Source organism: Oncorhynchus mykiss, chromosome 5, assembly GCF_013265735.2.
Source record: "Oncorhynchus mykiss isolate Arlee chromosome 5, USDA_OmykA_1.1, whole genome shotgun sequence".
NCBI classification, from domain to species: Eukaryota; Metazoa; Chordata; class Actinopteri; order Salmoniformes; family Salmonidae; genus Oncorhynchus; species Oncorhynchus mykiss.
In genome coordinates this window covers 5470583-5493729 of record NC_048569.1, presented here as the reverse complement: position 1 = coordinate 5493729, position 23147 = coordinate 5470583, and the positions used below count along the sequence as shown (strand labels likewise).

The 23147-nt window shown below is 41.7% G+C and overlaps 1 protein-coding gene across 2 annotated transcripts in view; it reads left to right on the top strand.

Moving 5' to 3' along the window:
* LOC110524935 (ras-related protein Rab-27B) overlaps positions 1-22701 on the top strand; it is a 93337-nt gene extending 70636 nt beyond the window's left edge. For both annotated transcript variants that reach the window (XM_036976653.1, XM_036976654.1), the window contains exons 2-7: positions 1391-1492; positions 4262-4331; positions 6413-6498; positions 10086-10189; positions 11907-12030; positions 19104-22701. In XM_036976653.1, coding sequence (XP_036832548.1) covers positions 1391-1492; positions 4262-4331; positions 6413-6498; positions 10086-10189; positions 11907-12030; positions 19104-19290 — 673 coding nt within the window. In that variant the 3' untranslated portion in view covers positions 19291-22701. The remainder of the gene's footprint in view (positions 1-1390; positions 1493-4261; positions 4332-6412; positions 6499-10085; positions 10190-11906; positions 12031-19103) is intronic.
* The last annotated feature ends 446 nt before the right edge of the window (positions 22702-23147 follow it).

The following is a 23147-nucleotide window of genomic DNA, read 5'->3' as shown; positions in this document are numbered from 1 at the left end:
CAGTGTTTAATTGCTAAATTGTAATTATTTTGCCACTATGGCCTATTTATTGCCTTACTTGCCTTATCTTACCTCATTTGCACACAATGTATATAGACTTTTTTCTGTTGTGTTATTGACTGTACGTTTGTTTATTCCATGTGTAACTCTGTGTTGTTGTTTGTGTCGAACTGCTTTGCTTTATCTTGGCCAGGTCGCAGATGAAAATGAGAACTTGTTCTCAACTAGCCTACCTGGTTAAATAAAGGTGAAAAAATAAATGAAAAAAAATAAAACAGGAACAGAAGTATCTATATCCACAGTAAAATGAGTCCTATATCGACATAACCTGAAAGGCCACTCAACAAGGAAGAACCCACTGCTCCAAAACCGCCATAAAAAAAGCCAGACTACGGTTTGCAACTGTATATGGGGACAAAGATCACACTTTTTGGAGAAATATCCTCTGGTCTAATGAAACAAAAATATAACCGTTTGGCCGTAATAACCATTGTTATGTTTGGAGGAAATGGGGAGGCTTGCAAGCCAAAGAACACCATCCCAACCGTGGTGGCAGCATCATGTTGTGGGGGTGCTTTGCTGCAGGAGGGACTGGTGCACTTCAAGAAATAGATGGCATCATGAGGTAGGAAAATGATGTGGATATATTGAAGACACATCAGTCAGGATTTAAAGCTTGGTCGCAAATGGGTCTTCCAAATGGACAATGACCCCAAGCATACTTCCAAAGTTGTGGCAAAATGGCTTAAGGACAACAAAGTCAAGGTATTAGGGTGGCCATCACAAAGCCCTGACCTCAATCCCATAGAAAATCTGTGGGCCGAACTAAAAAAGTGTGTGCGAGCAAGGAGGCCTACAAACCTGACTCAGTTACACCAGCTCTGTCAGGAGGAATGGGCCAACAATCACCTATCACTTATTGTGGGAAGCTTGTGATAGGCTACCCGAAACGTTTGACCCAAGTTAAACAATTTAAAGGCAACGCTACCAAATACTAATTGAGTGTATGTAAACTTCTGACCCACTGGGAATGTGATGAAAGAAATAAAAGCTGAAATAAATCCTTTTCTCTACTATTATTCTGACATTTCAAATTCTTAAAATAAAGTGGTGATCCTAACTGACCTAAGACAGGGAATTTTTACTAGGATTAAATGTCAGGAATTGTGAAACCTGAGTTGAAATGTATTGGTCTAAGGTGTATGTAAACTTCTGACTTCAACTGTATGAATGAATGTGTCAGACAGGCTGTGATGAATCCGCTGTCATGTACTCAGTGACCTTGTGGTTAAAGTGTCTCCCCTGAGATTGGAAAGTTGTTGGTTTAATCCCCAGTGGAGTCATACCAAATACCTTTAAAAATGACTTCTTCTTGTTTTGTTTACTCCAGGTTCAGCGCGGTCAGCACGATGACTGATGGGGACTATGATTACCTGATCAAGCTCCTGGCTCTGGGGGACTCTGGAGTAGGGAAGACAACTTTTCTATACAGGTACACACACACACACAACTAGTTATTAGGGATGTGCATCTTTCCCTTTCAACACGATTCAATACCTTCATGGATCTATATACAGTACCGGTCTCATTCAAGGGTATTATTTTATTTTTGTACTATTTTCTACATTGTAGAATAATAGTGAAGACACCAATTATCACACATATGGAATCATGTAGTAACCAAAAAAGTGTTAAACAATGAAAATATATTTTAGATTCCTCAAATAGCCACCCTTTGACTTGATGGCAGATTTGCACACTAATGGCATTATCTCAACCAACTTCACGAGGTAGTCACCTGGAATGCATTTCAATTAACAGGTGTGCCTTCTTAAAGTTAATTTGTGGAAGTTCTTTCTTTCGTAATAGATTTGAGCCAATCAGATGTGTTGTGATAAATTAGGGTTATACAGAAGATTGCCCTATTTGGTAAACGACCAAGTCCATATTATGGTAAAAACTGCTCAAATAAGCCAAGAGAAACGACAGTCCACCATTATTTTAATTAAGACATCAAGGTCAATACGGAAAATATCTTTGACAGTTTCTTCATGTTCAGTCGCAAAAACCATCAGGCTCTGTGATGAAACTGGCTCTCATGAGGACCCAGAGTCACCTCTGCTGCAGAGGATACGTTCATTAGAGTTACCAGCCTCAGAAATTGCAGCCCAAATAAATGCTTCACAGAGTTCAAGTAACAGACACATCTCAACAGCAACTGTACAGAGGAGACCGTGTGAATCAAGCCTTCGTGGTCGAATTGCTACAAAGAAACCACTACTAAAGGACACCAATAAGAAGAGGACACTTGCTTGGGCCAAGAAACATGAGCAATGGACGTTAGACCTGTGGAAATTTGTCCTTTGGTCTGGAGTCCAAATGTAAAAATGTTGGTTCCAACCGCCGTGTCTTTGTGAGACACAGAGTAGGTGAACGGATGATCTCCGCATGTGTATTTCCCACCATGAAGCATGGAGGAGGAGGTGTTATGTGGTGGGGGTGCTTTGCTGGTGACACTGTCTGTGACCCTTCACCTGAGCACTATGCTGAGCACTTGTTTGCTACTTTTCCTTCACTCTGTGGTCCAACTCATCCCAAACCATCTCAATTGGGTTGAGGTTGGTTGATTGTGGAGGCCAGGTCATCTGATGCAGCACTCCATCAATCTCCTTCTTGGTCAAATAGCCCTTACACAGCCTGGAGGTGTGTTGGGTCATTGTCCTGTTGAAAAACAAATGATAGTCCCACTAAGCACAAACCAGACGGGATGGTGTATCGCTGCAGAATGCTGTGGTAGCCATGCTGGTTAAGTGTGCCTTGACCTCAACCCCATTGAACACCTTTGGGATGAATTGGAACGCCGACTGTGAGCCAGGCCTAATCGCCCAACATCAGTGTTCCCGATCTCACTAATGCTCTTGTAGCTGAATGTAAGCAAGTCCCCACAGCAATGTTCCAACATTTAGTGGAACACCTTCCCAGAAGAGTGGAGGCTGTCATAGCAGCAAAAGGGGGACCAACTAATTATTAATGTCCATGATTTTGGAATTATAGGTTTGATGAGCAGGTGTCCACATACTATTGGTCATGTAGTGTATATTATTATTATTAGTAGTAGTAGTATTATATTTATTATTATATTTATGATTATTATATTTGTAATATTTATTATTATTATTATTATTATATGTATTATTATTAGTAGTATTATTATTATAATATTATTATTATTATTATATTTATTAGTATGATTATATTTATTGTTATAATATTTATTATTATTATTATATGTATTATTAGTATTATTATTATTATTATAATATTATTATTATTATTATTATATTTATTAGTATGATTATATTTATTGTTATAATATTTATTATTATTGTATTTATTATTATTATATTTATAATATTTATTATTATTATATTATATATTATATTTATGATTATATTTGTAATATTTATTATTATTATATTTTTTTATGATTATTTTTATAATATGTATTATTATTATATTTATTATTGTATTTATTATTATTATATGTATAATATGTATTATTATTGTATTTATTATTATATGTATAATATGTTTTATTATTATATTTATTATTATATTTATTATTATTATATTTATTATTATTTTATTTATGTATTATGTATTATATATGTATTATTATTATATTTATTATTATTATATTTATTATTATATTTATTATTATTATATTTATTATTATATGTATTATTATTATATGTATTATTATATTTATTATTATTACATTTATTATTATATTTATTATTATATGTATTATTATTATATTTATTATTATTATATGTATTATTATTATATGTATTATTATATGTATTATTATTATATTTATTATTATTATATGTATTATTATTATATTTATTATTATATTTATTATTATTATATGTATTATTATTATATTTATTATTATTATATGTATTATTATTATATTTATTATTATTATATTTATTATTATTATATGTATAATATTTATTATTATTATATTTATTATTATTATATGTATTATTATTATATTTATTATTATTATATTTATTATTATTATATGTATTATTATTATATTTATTATTATATTTATTATTATTATATGTATTATTATTATATTTATTATTATTATATGTATTATTATTATATTTATTATTATTATATTTATTATTATTATATGTATAATATTTATTATTATTATATTTATTAATAATACTACTTTCCTCTTCAGGTACACAGACAACAAGTTCAACCCCAAGTTCATCACCACGGTGGGAATAGACTTCAGGGAAAAGAGAGTGGTGAGTAGACACACACACACACACACACCACACACACACACACACACCACACACCACACACACACACCACACATCACACACACACACCACACACACACACACACCACACACACACACCACACACACACACACACACCACACACACACACCACACATCACACACACACACCACACACACACACACACCACACACACACACACACACACACACACACACACCACACACACACACCACACACCACACACACACACATCACACACACCACACACACACCACACACACACACGCATGCAAACCCAATGTTTATGAGAATCGTCCTGATGAAAAGGTCCTTCATCAACCATAGTCTTCTTCAGACTCACTAAGACTGTGTCTGCGTCCCCATTCTCCACACCCGTCTCAAAGTGAACACTTGCACACTCCCGTCATGCATTTTTAAAAGCATTGTATTGAATTAAGCCTTGGCTGTAGGGACGTTCCACCATTGTTAAATCCATTGTGTGGAGATTGGAGAGGGTGGAGAATCAGTATGCAGCCAGTGAAGTTGTTACCATTGCTCCTCCTCCTAAGACCGTCTCTCTGTTATCTTAATTCTTGTCAAGTTGCCTTACCGGTGCTGTTCAGAGATGGCCAGGGAAGAAGAGGGGAAGTAGAGATAGTCAAGTTTAAATTAAAGAGAGGATGAACCTCTGAGAAGAGGGGACGGAGAGCTGTGAAGTTTAAATTAAAGAGAGAGGATGAACCTCTGAGAAGAGGGGAAGGAGAGCTGTGAAGTTTAAATTAAAGAGAGAGGATGAACCTCTGAGAAGAGGGGAAGGAGAGCTGTGAAGTTTAAATTAAAGAGAGAGGATGAACCTCTGAGAAGAGGGGAAGGAGAGCTGTGAAGTTTAAATTAAAGAGAGAGGATGAACCTCTGAGAAGAGGAGAAGGAGAGCTGTGAAGTTTAAATTAAAGAGAGAGGATGAACCTCTGAGAAGAGGGGAAGGAGAGCTGTGAAGTTTAAATTAAAGAGAGAGGATGAACCTCTGAGAAGAGGGGAAGGAGAGCTGTGAAGTTTAAATTAAAGAGAGAGGATGAACCTTAGCCGCTGTTAAGCCATGTGACTACAGTCCTTTGTGACTCCAGTGCCCAGAATGAAGTACAATCTCTCCTGTCAAAGACAGTCAACACTTTTCACTGTGAATCTAAAACATGATCTATGGCAGTAGGACCATTAAAGAGATGTAAGATGCTGTAAATGTGAGCGAAAACAAGAAAGCTTACATCTCGTAAAGGGCTAGGAGACAGTAGAGCAAGGGGCTCTTGTGTTTATAAATACCTTTTTCAACCGAAACCTTTTCCTACGTTTTTTTGTTTTTGGGGGGGGGCTTGAGAAAAGAGGTCAGTATCTTCCTGAGGCCCTTGTAGATCTGACCCTGTTTTGGTGTGTTTCACACAGACATGAGATCTGTCAACCATCCCATTAGGGTGAAGGAGGTGTCCGATGCCGTGACGCAGGAACAACGTGAATTAGGATCACTGTCTGCAGTTTTTAGTGACGGTCCTCTGAGCCTGAGGCCTTCCTCAGACAGATGGTTCACCATGGCATTGGATGGTTACTGGCTAGCATTAGCATTTGTCATCCAGGAATACATGACAGTAGGCTAACCGCTAGACAGAGGGAGAAAATGCTAATATCCCCTTGTAATGTCCATGAATGCAGAATACATATATTTACAATGTAAAGAAAGCATGACTGTTTAGTCAATATGCTGTCTTGTGATTTTTCCCTCCCTCACAGTTCTCCCATACAGACACCGTTCGGTTTCTCTGAATCTCCTATTTCATTTAATTTTAATACAGTTTTAACCCTAGTTTCTATCTGTTCAATTGTTCCAGTATTTTCTTGGGATTCTGCAGCCCAAAAAATAAATGTTCCTTTCCCAAGATAACAGTTTAATTCTCTTTTGGCAACACCACCTTCAAAACAAGACAGACGCCTGCCCTGGATAGATGACGAGTAGATCAGGCAACTGTCTTAAGTGTGTGTGTGTGTGTGTGTGTGTGTGTGTGTGTGTGTGTGTGTGTGTGTGTTTTTCAGGTGTACACGGCGTCGGGCCCCAATGGAACCACAGGGAAGACTTTTAAAGTTCACCTCCAGCTCTGGGATACGGCTGGACAGGAAAGGTACTGGAGCTGCATTACAATAATGTTTCTATTGGGTTACAATAACGTTTACAATAACGTTTCTAATTGGGTTACAATAACGCTTACAATAACGTTTCTAATGGGTTACAATAACGTTTACAATAATGTTTCTATTGGGTTACAATAATGTTTCTAGTGGGTTACAATAACGTTTACAATAATGTTTCTAATTGGTTACAATAACGTTTCTAATGGGTTACAATAATGTTTCTAGTGGGTTACAATAACGTTTACAATAACCTTTCTAGTGGGTTACAATAACGTTTCTAGTGGGTTACAATAACGTTTCTAATGGGTTACAATAATGTTTTTAGTGGGTTACAATAACGTTTACAATAACGTTTCTAATGGGTTACAATGACGTTTACAATAACGTTTCTAATGGGTTACAATGACGTTTCTAATGGGTTACAATAACGTTTCTAATGGGTTACAATAACGTTTCTAATGGGTTACAATAACGTTTCTAATGGGTTACAATGACGTTTCTAATGGTTACAATAACGTTTCTAATGGTTACAATAACGTTTCTAATGGGTTACAATAACGTTTCTAATGGTTACAATAACGTTTCTAGTGGGTTACAATAACGTCTCTAATGGGTTACAATAACGTTTCTAATGGTTACAATAACGTTTCTAATGGGTTACAATAACGTTTCTAATGGTTACAATAACGTTTCTAGTGGGTTACAATAACGTCTCTAATGGGTTACAATAACGTTTCTAATGGTTACAATAACGTTTCTAATGGGTTACAATAACGTTTCTAGTGGGTTACAATAACGTTTCTAGTGGGTTACAATAACGTTTCTTACGGGCTGCGCTAACGTTTCTAACGGGCTGCGCTAACGTTTCTAACGGGCTGCGCTAACGTTTCTAACGGGCTGCGCTAACGTTTCTAACGGGCTGCGCTAACGTTTCTAACGGGCTGCGCTAACGTTTCCAACGGGCTGCGCTAACGTTTCCAACGGGCTGCGCTAACGTTTCTAATGCGTTATCAAAAAAAGGGAATTGATAGAAGTACTGTACCTACGTTACTATGTACCCTTCTCATTTTAGCTCCGCTTAGCATGGAATCGTAGACAAACCACTGCTGCAATTCAGTTTTTTTTAGGTTCTTACAGTATATCTCAAGCTCTCACAACGTGAGATTCTCTCAACGTATCACTTCCTCTTGCCTTGTGAGAATGACGACTTGACGTAGTTCTACAAGGCCTCTTGACAAGCCTTAACCAATGTAAAAAACATCTTCAGAGAGTCTACCTGTGTTGCTAACGGCGCCGACCCCTTCCGTAAACGTACCTGACAGAAACCTGAAGTGTCTTTTTTTTATTCTGGTGGGGGAAAAAAAAATAACCCTCTCAGAGAACACAGCATCAATGAGACCAACTGAGTATGCATCACCAATGGCACCCTGTGCCCTATACAGTGCATTACTTTTGACCAGATCTCTATGGGCCCTGGTCAAAAGTAGTGCACTACATAGGGAATAGGGTGCCGTTTGGGACACTTCTGACACGTATACGTTTTCTGGTACCAGACACAATAGACACACTGGGAGGCAGCGGTTGACTCATCAGTGGTATTATATAGTATGTATTGATGACTCATCAGTGCTATTATATAGTATGTATTGATGACTCATCAGTGCTATTATATAGTATGTATTGATGACTCATCAGTGGTATTATATAGTATGTATTGATGACTCATCAGTGGTATTATATAGTATGTATTGATGACTCATCAGTGCTATTATATAGTATGTATTGATGACTCATCAGTGCTATTATATAGTATGTATTGATGACTCATCAGTGGTATTATATAGTATGTATTGATGACTCATCAGTGCTATTATATAGTATGTATTGATGACTCATCAGTGCTATTATATAGTATGTATTGATGACTCATCAGTGGTATTTAATGACATGTATTGATGACTCATCAGTGCTATTATATAGTATGTATTGATGACTCATCAGTGGTATTTAATGACATGTATTGATGACTCATCAGTGCTATTATATAGTATGTGTTGATGACTCATCAGTGGTATTATATAGTATGTATTGATGACTCATCAGTGGTATTATATAGTATGTATTGATGACTCATCAGTGCTATTATATAGTATGTGTTGATGACTCATCAGTGGTATTATATAGTATGTATTGATGACTCATCAGTGCTATTATATAGTATGTGTTGATGACTCATCAGTGGTATTATATAGTATGTATTGATGACTCATCAGTGCTATTATATAGTATGTATTGATGACTCATCAGTGGTATTTAATGACATGTATTGATGACTCATCAGTGCTATTATATAGTATGTATTGATGACTCATCAGTGCTATTATATAGTATGTGTTGATGACTCATCAATGGTATTATATAGTATGTATTGATGACTCATCAGTGCTATTATATAGTATGTGTTGATGACTCATCAATGGTATTATATAGCATGTATTGATGATTCATCAGTGGTATTTTATAGTATTTGTTATAGTATTTGTTGATGACTCATCAGTGGTATTATATTGTATGTGTTGATGACTCATCAGTGGTATTATATTGTATGTGTTGATGACTCATCAGTGCTATTATATAGTATGTGTTGATGACTCATCAATGGTATTATATAGTATGTATTGATGACTCATCAGTGCTATTATATAGTATGTGTTGATGACTCATCAATGGTATTATATAGCATGTATTGATGATTCATCAGTGGTATTTTATAGTATTTGTTATAGTATTTGTTGATGACTCATCAGTGGTATTATATAGTATGTATTGATGACTCATCAGTGCTATTATATAGTATGTGTTGATGACTTATCAGTGGTATTATATAGTATGTGTTGATGACTCATCAGTGGTATTGTGTAGTATGTACACAGTGGGGCAAAAAAGTAATTAGTCAGCCACCAATTGTGCAAGTTCTCCCACTTAAAAAGATGAGAGATGCCTGTAATTTTCATCATAGGTACACTTCAACTATGACAGACAAAATGAGAAAAAAATCCAGAAAATCACATTGTAGGATTTTTAATGAATTTATTTGCAAATTATGGTGGAAAATAAGTATTTGGTCAATAACAAAAGTTTATCTCAATACTTTGTTATATACCCTTTGTTAGCAATGACAGAGGTCAAACGTTTTCTGTAAGTCTTCACAAGGTTTTCACACACTGTTGCTGGTATTTTGGCCCTTTCCTCCATGCAGATCACCTCTAGAGCAGTGATGTTTTGGGGCTGTTGCTGGGCAACACAGACTTTCAACTCCCTCCAAAGATTTTCTATGGGGTTGAGATCTGGAGACAGGGTTAATTTCTAATTTGAGAATTGAATCACTTGCAAGCTGGAAGCCACACTGGCAATCTTGCAACAGCAAAAAAAAAAATGGTAATTTGGCTAATCCTTTTATCCAAAAAGCGACTTAACTAAAGAACTGTCTCCATTGGCAGATATATTCAGTACAGGTGGCCCATGTAGGAATGGAACCAACACAGTCCTGCTGTTACTAACCTCCATGCCCTCACAGGTTCCGGAGTCTAACCACAGCCTTCTTCAGAGATGCCATGGGCTTCCTGCTCATGTTTGACCTCACCAGCCAACAGAGCTTTCTCAACGTCCGCAACTGGATGAGTACGTAATGGTCTATGTAGTCAGTAAACACACACATGCACGCACACACGCACACACACACACACACACACACACACACACACACACACACACACACACACACACACACACACACACACACACACACACACACACACACACACACCACACATATACACACACACCTACACACACACACACACACACACACACACACACACATACACACACACACAGTCCTGAGGGAGCAGAACGTGGCCAGGGTCGGGGATTCAGTCAATTCACTTATTGAATTCAATAGAATTAAGTTTTCCTCCGTTACGTTAATTATTTTAACCAGTCAATTAACAACTAATTCTTATTGATAACGACGGCCTGGCATTTGAAAAGAAGACGGTTTCATTATAAGGAGGTATTTGAAGAGCAGGCAGGTCCTCAGGGGATTAATATGAATCGATACTGTAGTCATTCAGGCCTTTTGATCCAGGAAGAAGGCAAAGGTTAGTCGTAAACTGTTTTCTGGAGAAGGAAACATAGAAAACCTTAATTAGCGGAAGTCCAGACCCCCAGGACAAAATAAGTTAGCTTCACATTCTCTTACTATGCTGCAATACTTTGATTAATTAGCTTAACGTTTCTGCCAGAAAGCTACTTTCATCAGGGAGTAGTACTACTAAACGGTGGTATCTTGGTACTCTAATCATGCTGGCTTTAGATTCAGCACAGGATGTAGAGAAGGTGACTAGTAAACTACAGAATAAGTGTGAGGACATACAGCACTTGACATTTAATTATGATATGAGGACACACAGCGCTCTCCCAAAATGCTAACTGTTGTCCTCAGGCCAGCTGCAGGCCAATGCTAATTGTTGTCCCCAGGCTAGCTGCAGGCCAATGCTAACTGTTGTCCCCAGGCTAGCTGCAGGCCAATGCTAACTGTTGTCCCCAGGCCAGCTGCAGGCCAATGTTAACTGTTGTCCCCAGGCCAGCTGCAGGCCAATGCTAACTGTTGTCCCCAGGCCAGCTGCAGGCCAATGCTAATTGTTGTCCCCAGGCTAGCTGCAGGCCAATGCTAACTGTTGTCCCCAGGCTAGCTGCAGGCCAATGCTAACTGTGGTCCCAGGCTAGCTGCAGGCCAATGCTAACTGTTCCATGTTGTCCTCAGGCCAGCTGCAGGCCAATGCTAATTGTTGTCCCCAGGCTAGCTGCAGGCCAATGCTAACTGTTGTCCCCAGGCTAGCTGCAGGCCAATGCTAACTGTGGTCCCAGGCTAGCTGCAGGCCAATGCTAACTGTTCCATGTTGTCCTCAGGCCAGCTGCAGGCCAATGCTAACTGTTCCATGTTGTCCTCAAGCTAGCTGCAGGCCAATGCTAACTGTTCCATGTTCTCCTCAGGCTAGCTGCAGGCCAATGCTAACGGTTCTATGTTGTCCTCAGGCTAGCTGCAGGCCAATGCTAACTGTTCCATGTTGTCCTCAGGCTAGCTGCAGGCCAATGCTAACTGTTGTCCTCAGGCTAGCTGCAGGCCAATGCTAACTGTTGTCTTCAGGCTAGCTGCAGGCCAATGCTAACTGTTGTCCTCAGACTAGCTGCAGGCCAATGCTAACTGTTGTCCCCAGGCTAGCTGCAGGCCAATGCTAACTGTTGTCCCCAGGCTAGCTGCAGGCCAATGCTAACTGTTCCATGTTGTCCTCAGGCCAGCTGCAGGCCAATGCTAACTGTTCTATGTTGTCCTCAGGCCAGCTGCAGGCCAATGCGTACTGTGAGAACCCAGACATTGTGTTGGTGGGCAACAAGGCAGACCTGGCGGACCAGAGAGAGGTGCAGGAGAAGCACGCTAAGGAACTAGCCGACAAGTACGGGTGAGTATACGCGCACACACACACACACACACACACACACAATCACACACACACACACTAAGGAACTAGCCGACAAGTACGGGTGAGTATACATGTAACGGATGTGAAACGGCTAGCTTAGTTAGCGGTGCGCGCTAAATAGCGTTTCAATCGGTGACGTCACTTGCTCTGAGACCTTGAAGTAGTGGTTCCCCCTTTGCTCTGCAAGGGCCGCGGCTTTTGTGGAGCGATGGGTAACAATGCTTCGTGGGTGACTGTTGTTGATGTGTGCAGAGGGTCCCTGGTTCGCGCCCGGGTATGGGCGAGGGGACGGTCTAAAGTTATACTGTTACATACGCGCACACACACACACACACACACGGACAAGAGAGAGCCAGAAACCACCGTTAGACCTAATGACTATTAGGTTATACAGTTCCGACTTCAACTGTACTTGCCTCAGAAGATCGACGACCGATGCCTAACGTAAAGTAGTCAAGGCAATGTGGCTTTTTACTGTTGCTGAGGCTGCAGTTATAGTGCCACTGATGACAAGCTCTCACTCTCCACTGCAATCAGGGATTAATACTTCCACTGAGTAAGTCTCCTCTGTCCTTTATGAGTGCTGGGCTTGTCATTCACAGCTCTGTGTGTGTGTGTGTGTGTGTGTGTGTGTGTGTGTGTGTGTGTGTGTTGTCATTGAGAGCTGTACGTAAGGAAACTTTGTGGTCTAGGGTGACCTGGTTGTTGTCTTTGTAGGGTACCCAGGTGTACCAGTGTAATGTGTTGTCTCTGTAGGGTACCCAGGTGTACCAGTATAATGTGTTGTCTCTGTAGGGTACCCAGGTGTACCAGTATAATGTGTTGTCTCTGTATGGTACCCAGGTGTACCAGTATAATGTGTTGTCTCTGTAGGGTACCCAGGTGTAACAGTATAATGTGTTGTCTCTGTAGGGTACCCAGGTGTACCAGTGTAATGTGTTGTCTCTGTAGGGTACCCAGGTGTACCAGTGTAATGTGTTGTCTCTGTAGGGTACCCAGGTGTACCAGTGTAATGTGTTGTCTCTGTAGGGTACCCAGGTGTACCAGTGTAATGTGTTGTCTCTGTAGGGTACCCAGGTGTACCAGTGTAATGTGTTGTCTCTGTAGGGTACCCAGGTGTACCAGTGTAATGTGATGTGTTGTCTCTGTGGGGTACCCAGGTGTACCAGTGTAATGTGTTGTCTTTGTAGGGTACCCAGGTATACCAGTGTAATGTGTTGTCTCTGTAGGGTACCCAGGTGTACCATTGTAATGTGTTGTCTCTGTAGGGTCCCCAGGTGTACCAGTGTAATGTGTTGTCTCTGTAGGGTACCCAGGTGTGCCAGTGTAATGTGTTGTCTCTGTAGGGTACCCAGGTGTACCAGTGTAATGTGTTGTCTCTGTAGGGTACCCAGGTGTACCAGTGTAATGTGATGTGTTGTCTCTGTAGGGTACCCAGGTGTACCAGTGTAATGTGTTGTCTCTGTAGGGTACCCAGGTGTACCAGTGTAATGTGATGTGTTGTCTCTGTAGGGTACCCAGGTGTACCAGTATAATGCGTTGTCTCTGTAGGGTCCCCAGGTGTACCAGTGTAATGTGTTGTCTCTGTAGGGTACCCAGGTGTACCAGTGTAATGTGATGTGTTGTCTCTGTAGGGTACCCAGGTGTACCAGTGTAATGTGATGTGTTGTCTCTGTAGGGTACCCAGGTGTACCAGTGTAATGTGTTGTCTCTGTAGGGTACCCAGGTGTACCAGTGTAATGTGTTGTCTCTGTAGGGTCCCCAGGTGTACCAGTGTAATGTGTTGTCTCTGTAGGGTACCCAGGTGTACCAGTATAATGTGTTGTCTCTGTAGGGTACCCAGGTGTACCAGTGTGATGTGTTGTCTCTGTAGGGTACCCAGGTGTACCAGTGTAATGTGTTGTCTCTGTAGGGTACCCAGGTGTACCAGTGTAATGTGTTGTCTCTGTAGGGTACCCAGGTGTACCAGTGTAATGTGTTGTCTCTGTAGGGTACCCAGGTGTACCAGTGTAATGTGTTGTCTCTGTAGGGTACTCAGGTGTACCAGTGTAATGTGTTGTCTCTGTAGGGTACCCAGGTGTACCAGTGTAATGTGTTGTCTCTGTAGGGTACCCAGGTGTACCAGTGTAATGTGTTGTCTCTGTAAGGTACTCAGGTGTACCAGTGTAATGTGTTGTCTCTGTAGGGTACTCAGGTGTACCAGTATAATGTGTTGTCTCTGTAGGGTACCCAGGTGTACCAGTGTAATGTGTTGTCTCTGTAGGGTACTCAGGTGTACCAGTGTAATGTGATGTGTTGTCTCTGTAGGGTACCCAGGTGTACCAGTGTAATGTGTTGTCTCTGTAGGGTACCCAGGTGTACCAGTGTAATGTGATGTGTTGTCTCTGTAGGGTACCCAGGTGTACCAGTGTAATGTGATGTGTTGTCTCTGTAGGGTACCCAGGTGTACCAGTGTAATGTGTTGTCTCTGTAAGGTACTCAGGTGTACCAGTGTAATGTGTTGTCTCTGTAGGGTACCCAGGTGTACCAGTGTAATGTGTTGTCTCTGTAAGGTACTCAGGTGTACCAGTGTAATGTGTTGTCTCTGTAGGGTACTCAGGTGTACCAGTATAATGTGTTGTCTCTGTAGGGTACCCAGGTGTACCAGTGTAATGTGTTGTCTCTGTAGGGTACTCAGGTGTACCAGTGTAATGTGATGTGTTGTCTCTGTAGGGTACCCAGGTGTACCAGTGTAATGTGTTGTCTCTGTAGGGTACCCAGGTGTACCAGTGTAATGTGATGTGTTGTCTCTGTAGGGTACCCAGGTGTACCAGTGTAATGTGATGTGTTGTCTCTGTAGGGTACCCAGGTGTACCAGTGTAATGTGTTGTCTCTGTAAGGTACTCAGGTGTACCAGTGTAATGTGTTGTCTCTGTAGGGTACCCAGGTGTACCAGTGTAATGTGTTGTCTCTGTAGGGTACCCAGGTGTACCAGTGTAATGTGTTGTCTCTGTAGGGTACCCAGGTGTACCAGTGTAATGTGTTGTCTCTGTAGGGTACCCAGGTGTACCAGTGTAATGTGTTGACTCTGTAGGGTACCCAGGTGTACCAGTGTAATGTGTTGTCTCTGTAGGGTACCCAGGTGTACCAGTATAATGTGTTGTCTCTGTAGGGTACCCAGGTGTACCAGTGTAATGTGTTGTCTCTGTAGGGTACCCAGGTGTACCAGTGTAATGTGTTGTCTCTGTAGGGTACTCAGGTGTACCAGTATAATGTGTTGTCTCTGTAGGGTACCCAGGTGTACCAGTGTAATGTAATGTGTTGTCTCTGTAGGGTACCCAGGTGTACCAGTGTAATGTGTTGTCTCTGTAGGGTACCCAGGTGTACCAGTCTAATGTGTTGTCTCTGTAGGGTACCCAGGTGTACCAGTATAATGTAATGTGTTGTGTCTGTAGGTTACCCAGGTGTACCAGTGTAATGTGTTGTCTCTGTAGGGTACCCAGGTGTACCAGTGTAATGTGTTGTCTCTGTAGGGTACCCAGGTGTACCAGTGTAATGTGTTGTCTCTGTAGGGTACCCAGGTGTACCAGTATAATGTGTTGTCTCTGTAGGGTACCCAGGTGTACCGGTATAATGTGTTGTCTCTGTAGGGTACCCAGGTGTACCAGTGTAATGTGTTGTCTCTGTAGGGTACTCAGGTGTACCAGTGTAATGTGTTGTCTCTGTAGGGTACCCAGGTGTACCAGTGTAATGTGTTGTCTCTGTAGGGTACCCAGGTATACCAGTGTAATGTGTTGTCTCTGTAGGGTACCCAGGTGTACCAGTATAATGTGTTGTCTCTGTAGGGTACCCAGGTGTACCAGTATAATGTGTTGTCTCTGTAGGGTACCCAGGTGTACCAGTGTAATGTGTTGTCTCTGTAGGGTACCCAGGTGTACCAGTGTAATGTAATGTGATAATTACAGGACATTAGTATTTATTTTATCTTCACACTTTCTCCTTTTTTAGTCACTCTTTTGTTGTTTGTTTTACAATATTGTACTTGATTTATATTGTACTTGAGAAAACATACATTTTTGAGTGAGAAGTATTTTATTTTTCTCAATCACTAGTAGCTCCATAGAGGATACATACTCTCTGATGTGATCTGGGTTCTCTGTTCAGACAGGACAGGGTTCTGTATGTGCTGTCTGATCTAGGTTCTGTTTGTCCCCCGTCTCATCTGGGTTCTGTGTGATCTGGTTTTTCTTTGTCCGCTGTGATCTGGGTTCTGTACTGTATGTCCTGTCTGATCTGGGTTCTGTATGTTCTGGGTTCTCTATGTGATCTGGGTCCTGTGATCTGGGGATTTTATCTCCTGTCTGATGTGCGTTCTGTATGTGTCCTGTCTGATGTGGGTTCTGTATGTGTCCTGTCTGATCTGGGTTCTGTATGTCCTGTCTGATCTTGGTTCTGTATGTGTCCTGTCTGATCTGGGTTCTGTATGTGTCCTGTCTTATCTGGGTTCTCTATGTAACCTATGTGATCTGGGTTCTGTATGTGTCCTGTCTGATCTGGGTTCTGTATGTGTCCTGCCTGATGTGGGTTCTGTATGTCCTGTCTGATCTGGGTTCTGTATGTGTCCTGTCTGATGTGGGTTCTGTATGTCCTGTCTGATGTGGGTTCTGTATGTCCTGTCTGATCTGGGTTCTGTATGTCCTGTCTGATCTGGGTTCTGTATGTCCTGTCTGATCTGGGTTCTGTATGTGTCCTGTCTGATCTGCGTTCTGTATGTGTCCTGTCTGATCTGGGTTCTGTATGTCCTGTCTGATCTGGGTTCTGTGTGTGCCCTGTCTGATGTGGGTTCTGTATGTGCCCTGTCTGATGTGGGTTCTGTATGTCCCCTGTCTGATGTGGGTTCTGAATGTCCTGTCTGATCTGGGTTCTGTATGTGTCCTGTCTGATGTAGGTTCTGTATGTGTCCTGTCTGATGTGGGTTCTATATGTCCTGTCTGATCTGTGTTCTGTATGTGTCCTGTCTGATGTGGGTTCTGTATGTCCTGTCTGATCTGGGTTCTGTATATCCTGTCTGATCTGGGTTCTGTATGTCCTGTCTGATGTGGGTGTTGGAGTGGTCCTGTCTGATCTGGGTTCTGTATGTGTCCTGTCTGATGTGGGTTCTGTATGTCCTGTCTGATCTGGGTTCTGTATGTGTCCTGTCTGATGTAGGTTCTGTATGTGTCGTGTCTGATGTGGGTTCTATATGTCCTGTCTGATGTGGGTTCTGTATGTGTCCTGTCTGATGTGGGTTCTGTATGTGTCCTGTCTGATGTGGGTTCTGTATGTCCTGTCTGATCTGGGTTCTGTATGTGTCCTGTCTGATCTGGGTTCTGTATGTGTCCTGTCTGATCTGTGTTCTGTATGTGTCCTGTCTGATGTGGGTTCTGTATGTCCTGTCTGATCTGGGTTCTGTATGTCCTGTCTGATCTGGGTTCTGTATGTCCTGTCTGATCTGGGTTCTGTATGTGTCCTGTCTGATGTGGGTGTTGGAGTGGTCCTGTCTGATGTGGGTTCTGTATGTCCTGTCTGATGTGGGTTCTGTATGTGTCCTGTCTGATCTGGGTTCTGTATGTGTCCTGTCTGATGTGGTTCTGTATGTCCTGTCTGATCTGGGTTCTGTATGTCCTGTCTGATCTGGGTTCTGTATGTGTCCTGTCTGATGTGGGTTCTGTATGTCCTGTCTGATGTGGGTTCTGTATGTGTCCTGTCTGATGTGGGTTCTGTATGTCCTGTCTGATCTGGGTTCTGTATATCCTGTCTGATCTGGGTTCTGTATGTCCTGTCTGATGTGGGTGTTGGAGTGGTCCTGTCTGATCTGGGTTCTGTATGTGTCCTGTCTGATGTGGGTTCTGTATGTCCTGTCTGATCTGGGTTCTGTATGTGTCCTGTCTGATGTAGGTTCTGTATGTGTCCTGTCTGATGTGGGTTCTATATGTCCTGTCTGATGTGGGTTCTGTATGTGTCCTGTCTGATGTGGGTTCTGTATGTGTCCTGTCTGATGTGGGTTCTGTATGTCCTGTCTGATCTGGGTTCTGTATGTGTCCTGTCTGATCTGGGTTCTGTATGTGTCCTGTCTGATCTGTGTTCTGTATGTGTCCTGTCTGATGTGGGTTCTGTATGTCCTGTCTGATCTGGGTTCTGTATATCCTGTCTGATCTGGGTTCTGAATGTCCTGTCTGATGTGGGTGTTGGAGTGTTCCTGTCTGATGTGGGTTCTGTATGTGTCCTGTCTGATGTGGGTTCTGTATGTCCTGTCTGATCTGGGTTCTGTATGTCCTGTCTGATCTGGGTTCTGTATGTGTCCTGTCTGATGTGGGTGTTGGAGTGGTCCTGTCTGATGTGGGTTCTGTATGTCCTGTCTGATGTGGGTTCTGTATGTGTCCTGTCTGATCTGGGTTCTGTATGTGTCCTGTCTGATCTGGGTTCTGTATGTGTCCTGTCTGATGTGGTTCTGTATGTCCTGTCTGATCTGGGTTCTGTATGTCCTGTCTGATCTGGGTTCTGTATGTGTCCTGTCTGATGTGGGTTCTGTATGTCCTGTCTGATGTGGGTTCTGTATGTGTCCTGTCTGATGTGGGTTCTGTATGTCCTGTCTGATCTGGGTTCTGAATGTCCTGTCTGATCTGGGTTCTGTATGTGTCCTGTCTGATGTGGGTGTTGGAGTGGTCCTGTCTGATGTGGGTTCTGTATGTCCTGTCTGATCTGGGTTCTGTATGTGTCCTGTCTGATCTGGGTTCTGTATGTGTCCTGTCTGATGTGGTTCTGTATGTCCTGTCTGATCTGGGTTCTGTATGTCCTGTTTGATCTGGGTTCTGTATGTGTCCTGTCTGATCTGGGTTCTGTATGTGTCCTGTCTGATGTGGTTCTGTATTTGTCCTGTTTGATCTGGGTTCTGTATGTGTCCTGTCTGATGTGGTTCTGTTTGTCCTGTCTGATGTGGGTGTTGGTGTGGTCCTGTCTGATGTGGTTATGTATGTCCTGTCTGATGTGGTTCTGTATGTCCTGTCTGATGTGGTTCTGTTTGTCCCCTGCAGGATCCCGTACTTTGAGACGTCGGCAGCGACGGGGTCTGAGGTGGACAAGGCGGTCATCACTCTGCTAGACCTGGTCATGAAGAGGATGGAGCAGTGTGTCGACAAGCCCACCGCCGATCCCGCCAACGGGGGAGGAGCCACCAAGCTGGAGGACGCTGCGCCTGACCAGAAGAAGTGTGCATGTTAGACTTGGCCTCTTCCACGTCCCCTTCTCCCTACTCTGGTTGGTCCTCTAGTGCGCCCTCTGGTGGCCAGACGCAGAAGTGCAGCAGCGTGGCCACAGCATGATGTGTGAGGGGGCAGCTCAAGTCAGCCACACTGCAATGGGGCTGTGGTTCTGGCCTTGCATGGCCTGTGTGTACTGTGCTGGGCCTGGCTATGTGTCTCTCCTGCCTGTCCTGTGTTGTGTTGTATTGTGTCCCAATTGTCACCTTGTTCCCTTACATAGGGCATTACATTTGACCAGAGCCTATAAGGTGTGCACTATGTACATTGCCTTGGACATAATGGACAAGACAGCGGGACGAGCTGAGTTCATTATCTCCTAGGTAATGTACAGAACGGAGGCGTTTATCCCGCTTATACCACAGTTGCCAAAGAAAACAATACTAAAGCACACATTATCTGGTGGAAATGTCTTCATGGATATTTTTTGAATTGATTAAAAGTCAAATTAATACTTTTTTCCATCCTCCCATGAAACCTGATTTGTTAGTCCGTTGCCAGAGATGCGACTCGGTTGCTCAGTCTTTCTGTTTCTATGGACGTTTTTATTCGGTTGCCCTGCTGACTTGCTTGCTAGCTATTGAACTATTTTTTTTTTAAACACAATCACGTCAACCTCTGCAGCCAGAATAACGGTAAAGTAGCTGCGTTTGCGTGAGCTGTTTTCTAGCGACAATTCATTTGGAGACATCCATAACAATGAGCTGATGATGATGATGATGATGATGATGATGAGCGATTTTGGCATTGAATAGTTTGCGTTCGCGTCAGGACACACTGTTCATTATGAGGAGAGCGCATTGCATATTTACATTTTGAGTCATTTGGCAGACACTCTTGCTCAAGGGCACGTTGTTCACCTTGTCCGCTCGGGGATTCGAACCAGAGACCTTTCGGGTTAACTTCTAGGCTAGCTGCCGCCCTTATCGAACACGTCAAACACTAGGCTTGAATGTAGCCAAACAGTTTGTTGCTAGCAAACATGCCAATATGACCAATGGAATTTAACAATATCAGTCGCTGAAAACAGGTGTTAAAAATAGAAAAGTGGGCGGGTTCGACAGCATAGCGCCACTCGCTTCATGATTGCAACATTGAAGGACCGGGAAAAATGTATGTTCATCCCATCACGCACCACGTTAGGTTCATCAGAGGTCTCTGTGGAAAAAAAAATAAATGAATGCTAGCTAGCTAGTTAGCTATGTTTTTCCTTGTTGGACCTGTGTTTACAATGTATCCAATATCGGTTTGTGTGGTTGTTGGTTTATCTTTCTGTAACTACAGTCTGCTTGTGGAGTGCTTTATAATGCGCCATGATCAGGTATCCCATATAAATATGTCCCAGAGACATCCAACTGTCTTCTATATTTGGTTTTAATGCCCATTCTAGAATGCCCTTCTAGCCAATCAGAAACGAGTATTCAACAATGCTGTGGTATAAATAGGGAATAGGTTGCCATTTGGGACAAAAGCCTGGCCTACCGGAGGCCTATGTTTTATAAGACTTTATATCCTCATGTTGTTTAGAAGTATTTGTCCAATCTAATCTACTGCCTCGGCTTTTAAGGCCCCATCCGTACGGTACCAATATTAAAATCTAATCTACTGCCTTGGCTTCTAAGGCCCCATCCATACGGTACCAATATTAAAATCTAATCTACTGCCTTGGCTTCTAAGGCCCCATCGGTACGGTACCAATATTAAAATCTAATCTACTGCCTTGGCTTCTAAGGCCCCATCCGTACGGTACCAATATTAAAATCTAATCTACTGCCTTGGCTTCTAAGGCCCCATCGGTACGGTTCCAATATTAAAATCTAATCTACTGCCTTGGCTTCTAAGGCCCCATCGGTACGGTACCAATATTAAAATCTAATCTACTGCCTTGGCTTCTAAGGCCCCATCCATACGGTACCAATATTAAAATCTAATCTACTGCCTTGGCTTCTAAGGCCCCATCGGTACGGTACCAATATTAAAATCTAATCTACTGCCTTGGCTTCTAAGGCCCCATCCATACGGTACCAATATTAAAATCTAATCTACTGCCTTGGCTTCTAAGGCCCCATCCATACGGTACCAATATTAAAATCTAATCTACTGCCTTGGCTTCTAAGGCCCCATCCGTACGGTACCAATATTAAAATCTAATCTACTGCCTTGGCTTCTAAGGCCCCATCGGTACGGTTCCAATATTAAAATCTAATCTACTGCCTTGGCTTCTAAGGCCCCATCCATACGGTACCAATATTAAAATCTAATCTACTGCCTTGGCTTCTAAGGCCCCATCCATACGGTACCAATATTAAAATCTAATCTACTGCCTTGGCTTCTAAGGCCCCATCCATACGGTACCAATATTAAAATCTAATCTACTGCCTTGGCTTCTAAGGCCCCATCCATACGGTACCAATATTAAAATCAGTTATTTATATATGATTTTTAAATTTAAAGTTCCTATTCTAGAGTTGTATGTTTATTAACTTTTTTTTTGTTTTAGATTAGATTGTTATTATTATTATTACAGTAAATCTAATCAGTTAGATTACGGTTCAACACACTCATTAAATTTACAGTAAATGTGATCCCCCCCATTTAACAGTACTTTTTGACAACTGCAGTGTATAGCTAAATGTGCATAAAAGACAGTAAGGTATGATCAACTTTATGATATTGTAATATCACTCAGTCAAGACTGATATAATATTACTGTCAGGAAAATACATCGCCAAGCAGTAAATATCTCATTGATGATGATGCTGTTGGTCTGTCTGTCTGTCTGTCTGTCTGTGCCAAAATTAATTGGTCGCGTACACATATTTTGCCTATATTATTTTGGGTGTAGCGAAATGCTTGTGTTCCTAGCTCCAACAGTGCAGTAGTATCTAACCAGGTCAGAGGTGTCTGTCTGTCTGTGGCCTTTTTGACATTCCTAGCTACTAATCTCGTGTGACAGACTTTTAACATCAAATCTAGCTACAGTAGTTGGCTAGTGCACGCAAGATGTAGTTCTGTGTTCCGTGAGGATGTTGCTGTGGAATGTAGCATGGCCACATCTACCAGCGTTTACAGGACTTACTCCACTTCGCACGGCCTGGCTAGTGACAACACAAGTGTTCAACAACCACTGCCCCCAACCCCCCCACCTGAATGTAACATCCTCAACTTTTCTATAACACAATAATAACATGATGGCAGATAGGGACCAAGACAGACAGGCAGTCAGTGTTAACAACTAGTATTGTGTTTAAGACAAGACAAAAGTCCATAATGTAGTATCTGTTCTGTATATAACTGATGTGGAATTAGTGTTTAATAAACCTGATTGGAGGACATGTTTGCCTTTAAAAAAAATAAAAATAATAAGATTCTGTGGTGTAGCCTACTGGTTGTTGTATAACTTGGTGTGGAAAATGGTGTTCCTTACAATGGAGTTTGGCTGCGATTTTTTTTTGAGTTTTATTCGGTTATAAGAGATTGTCTTGATTCAGATACCATCATGGATTAACAAAAAAATGTTTGTTTTTTTAACAATTTAAATAGAGGAGGTGATGTCAGAGACGAGTAGAATAGTTCTGCAGAGTAACTCATCTTCTCTCCTTGATCACTCACATTTGGTGTTTACTATTACCAGTAAGAAGCCTCTTTGGTGATCAATGGTGCCAACTTCCGTACTGCATTTCTTAAAACGACAAATAACAGTGTCCGTTTATCTTTTCACATCCTGAAGTGAGTCATATTGTGTGTGTCTTGTAAAGCATGCTGCCCTCGCCAGTCTTTAGTGTAGTTGGTAGTCTCTGCCAGTTTTCTGTAGCTACT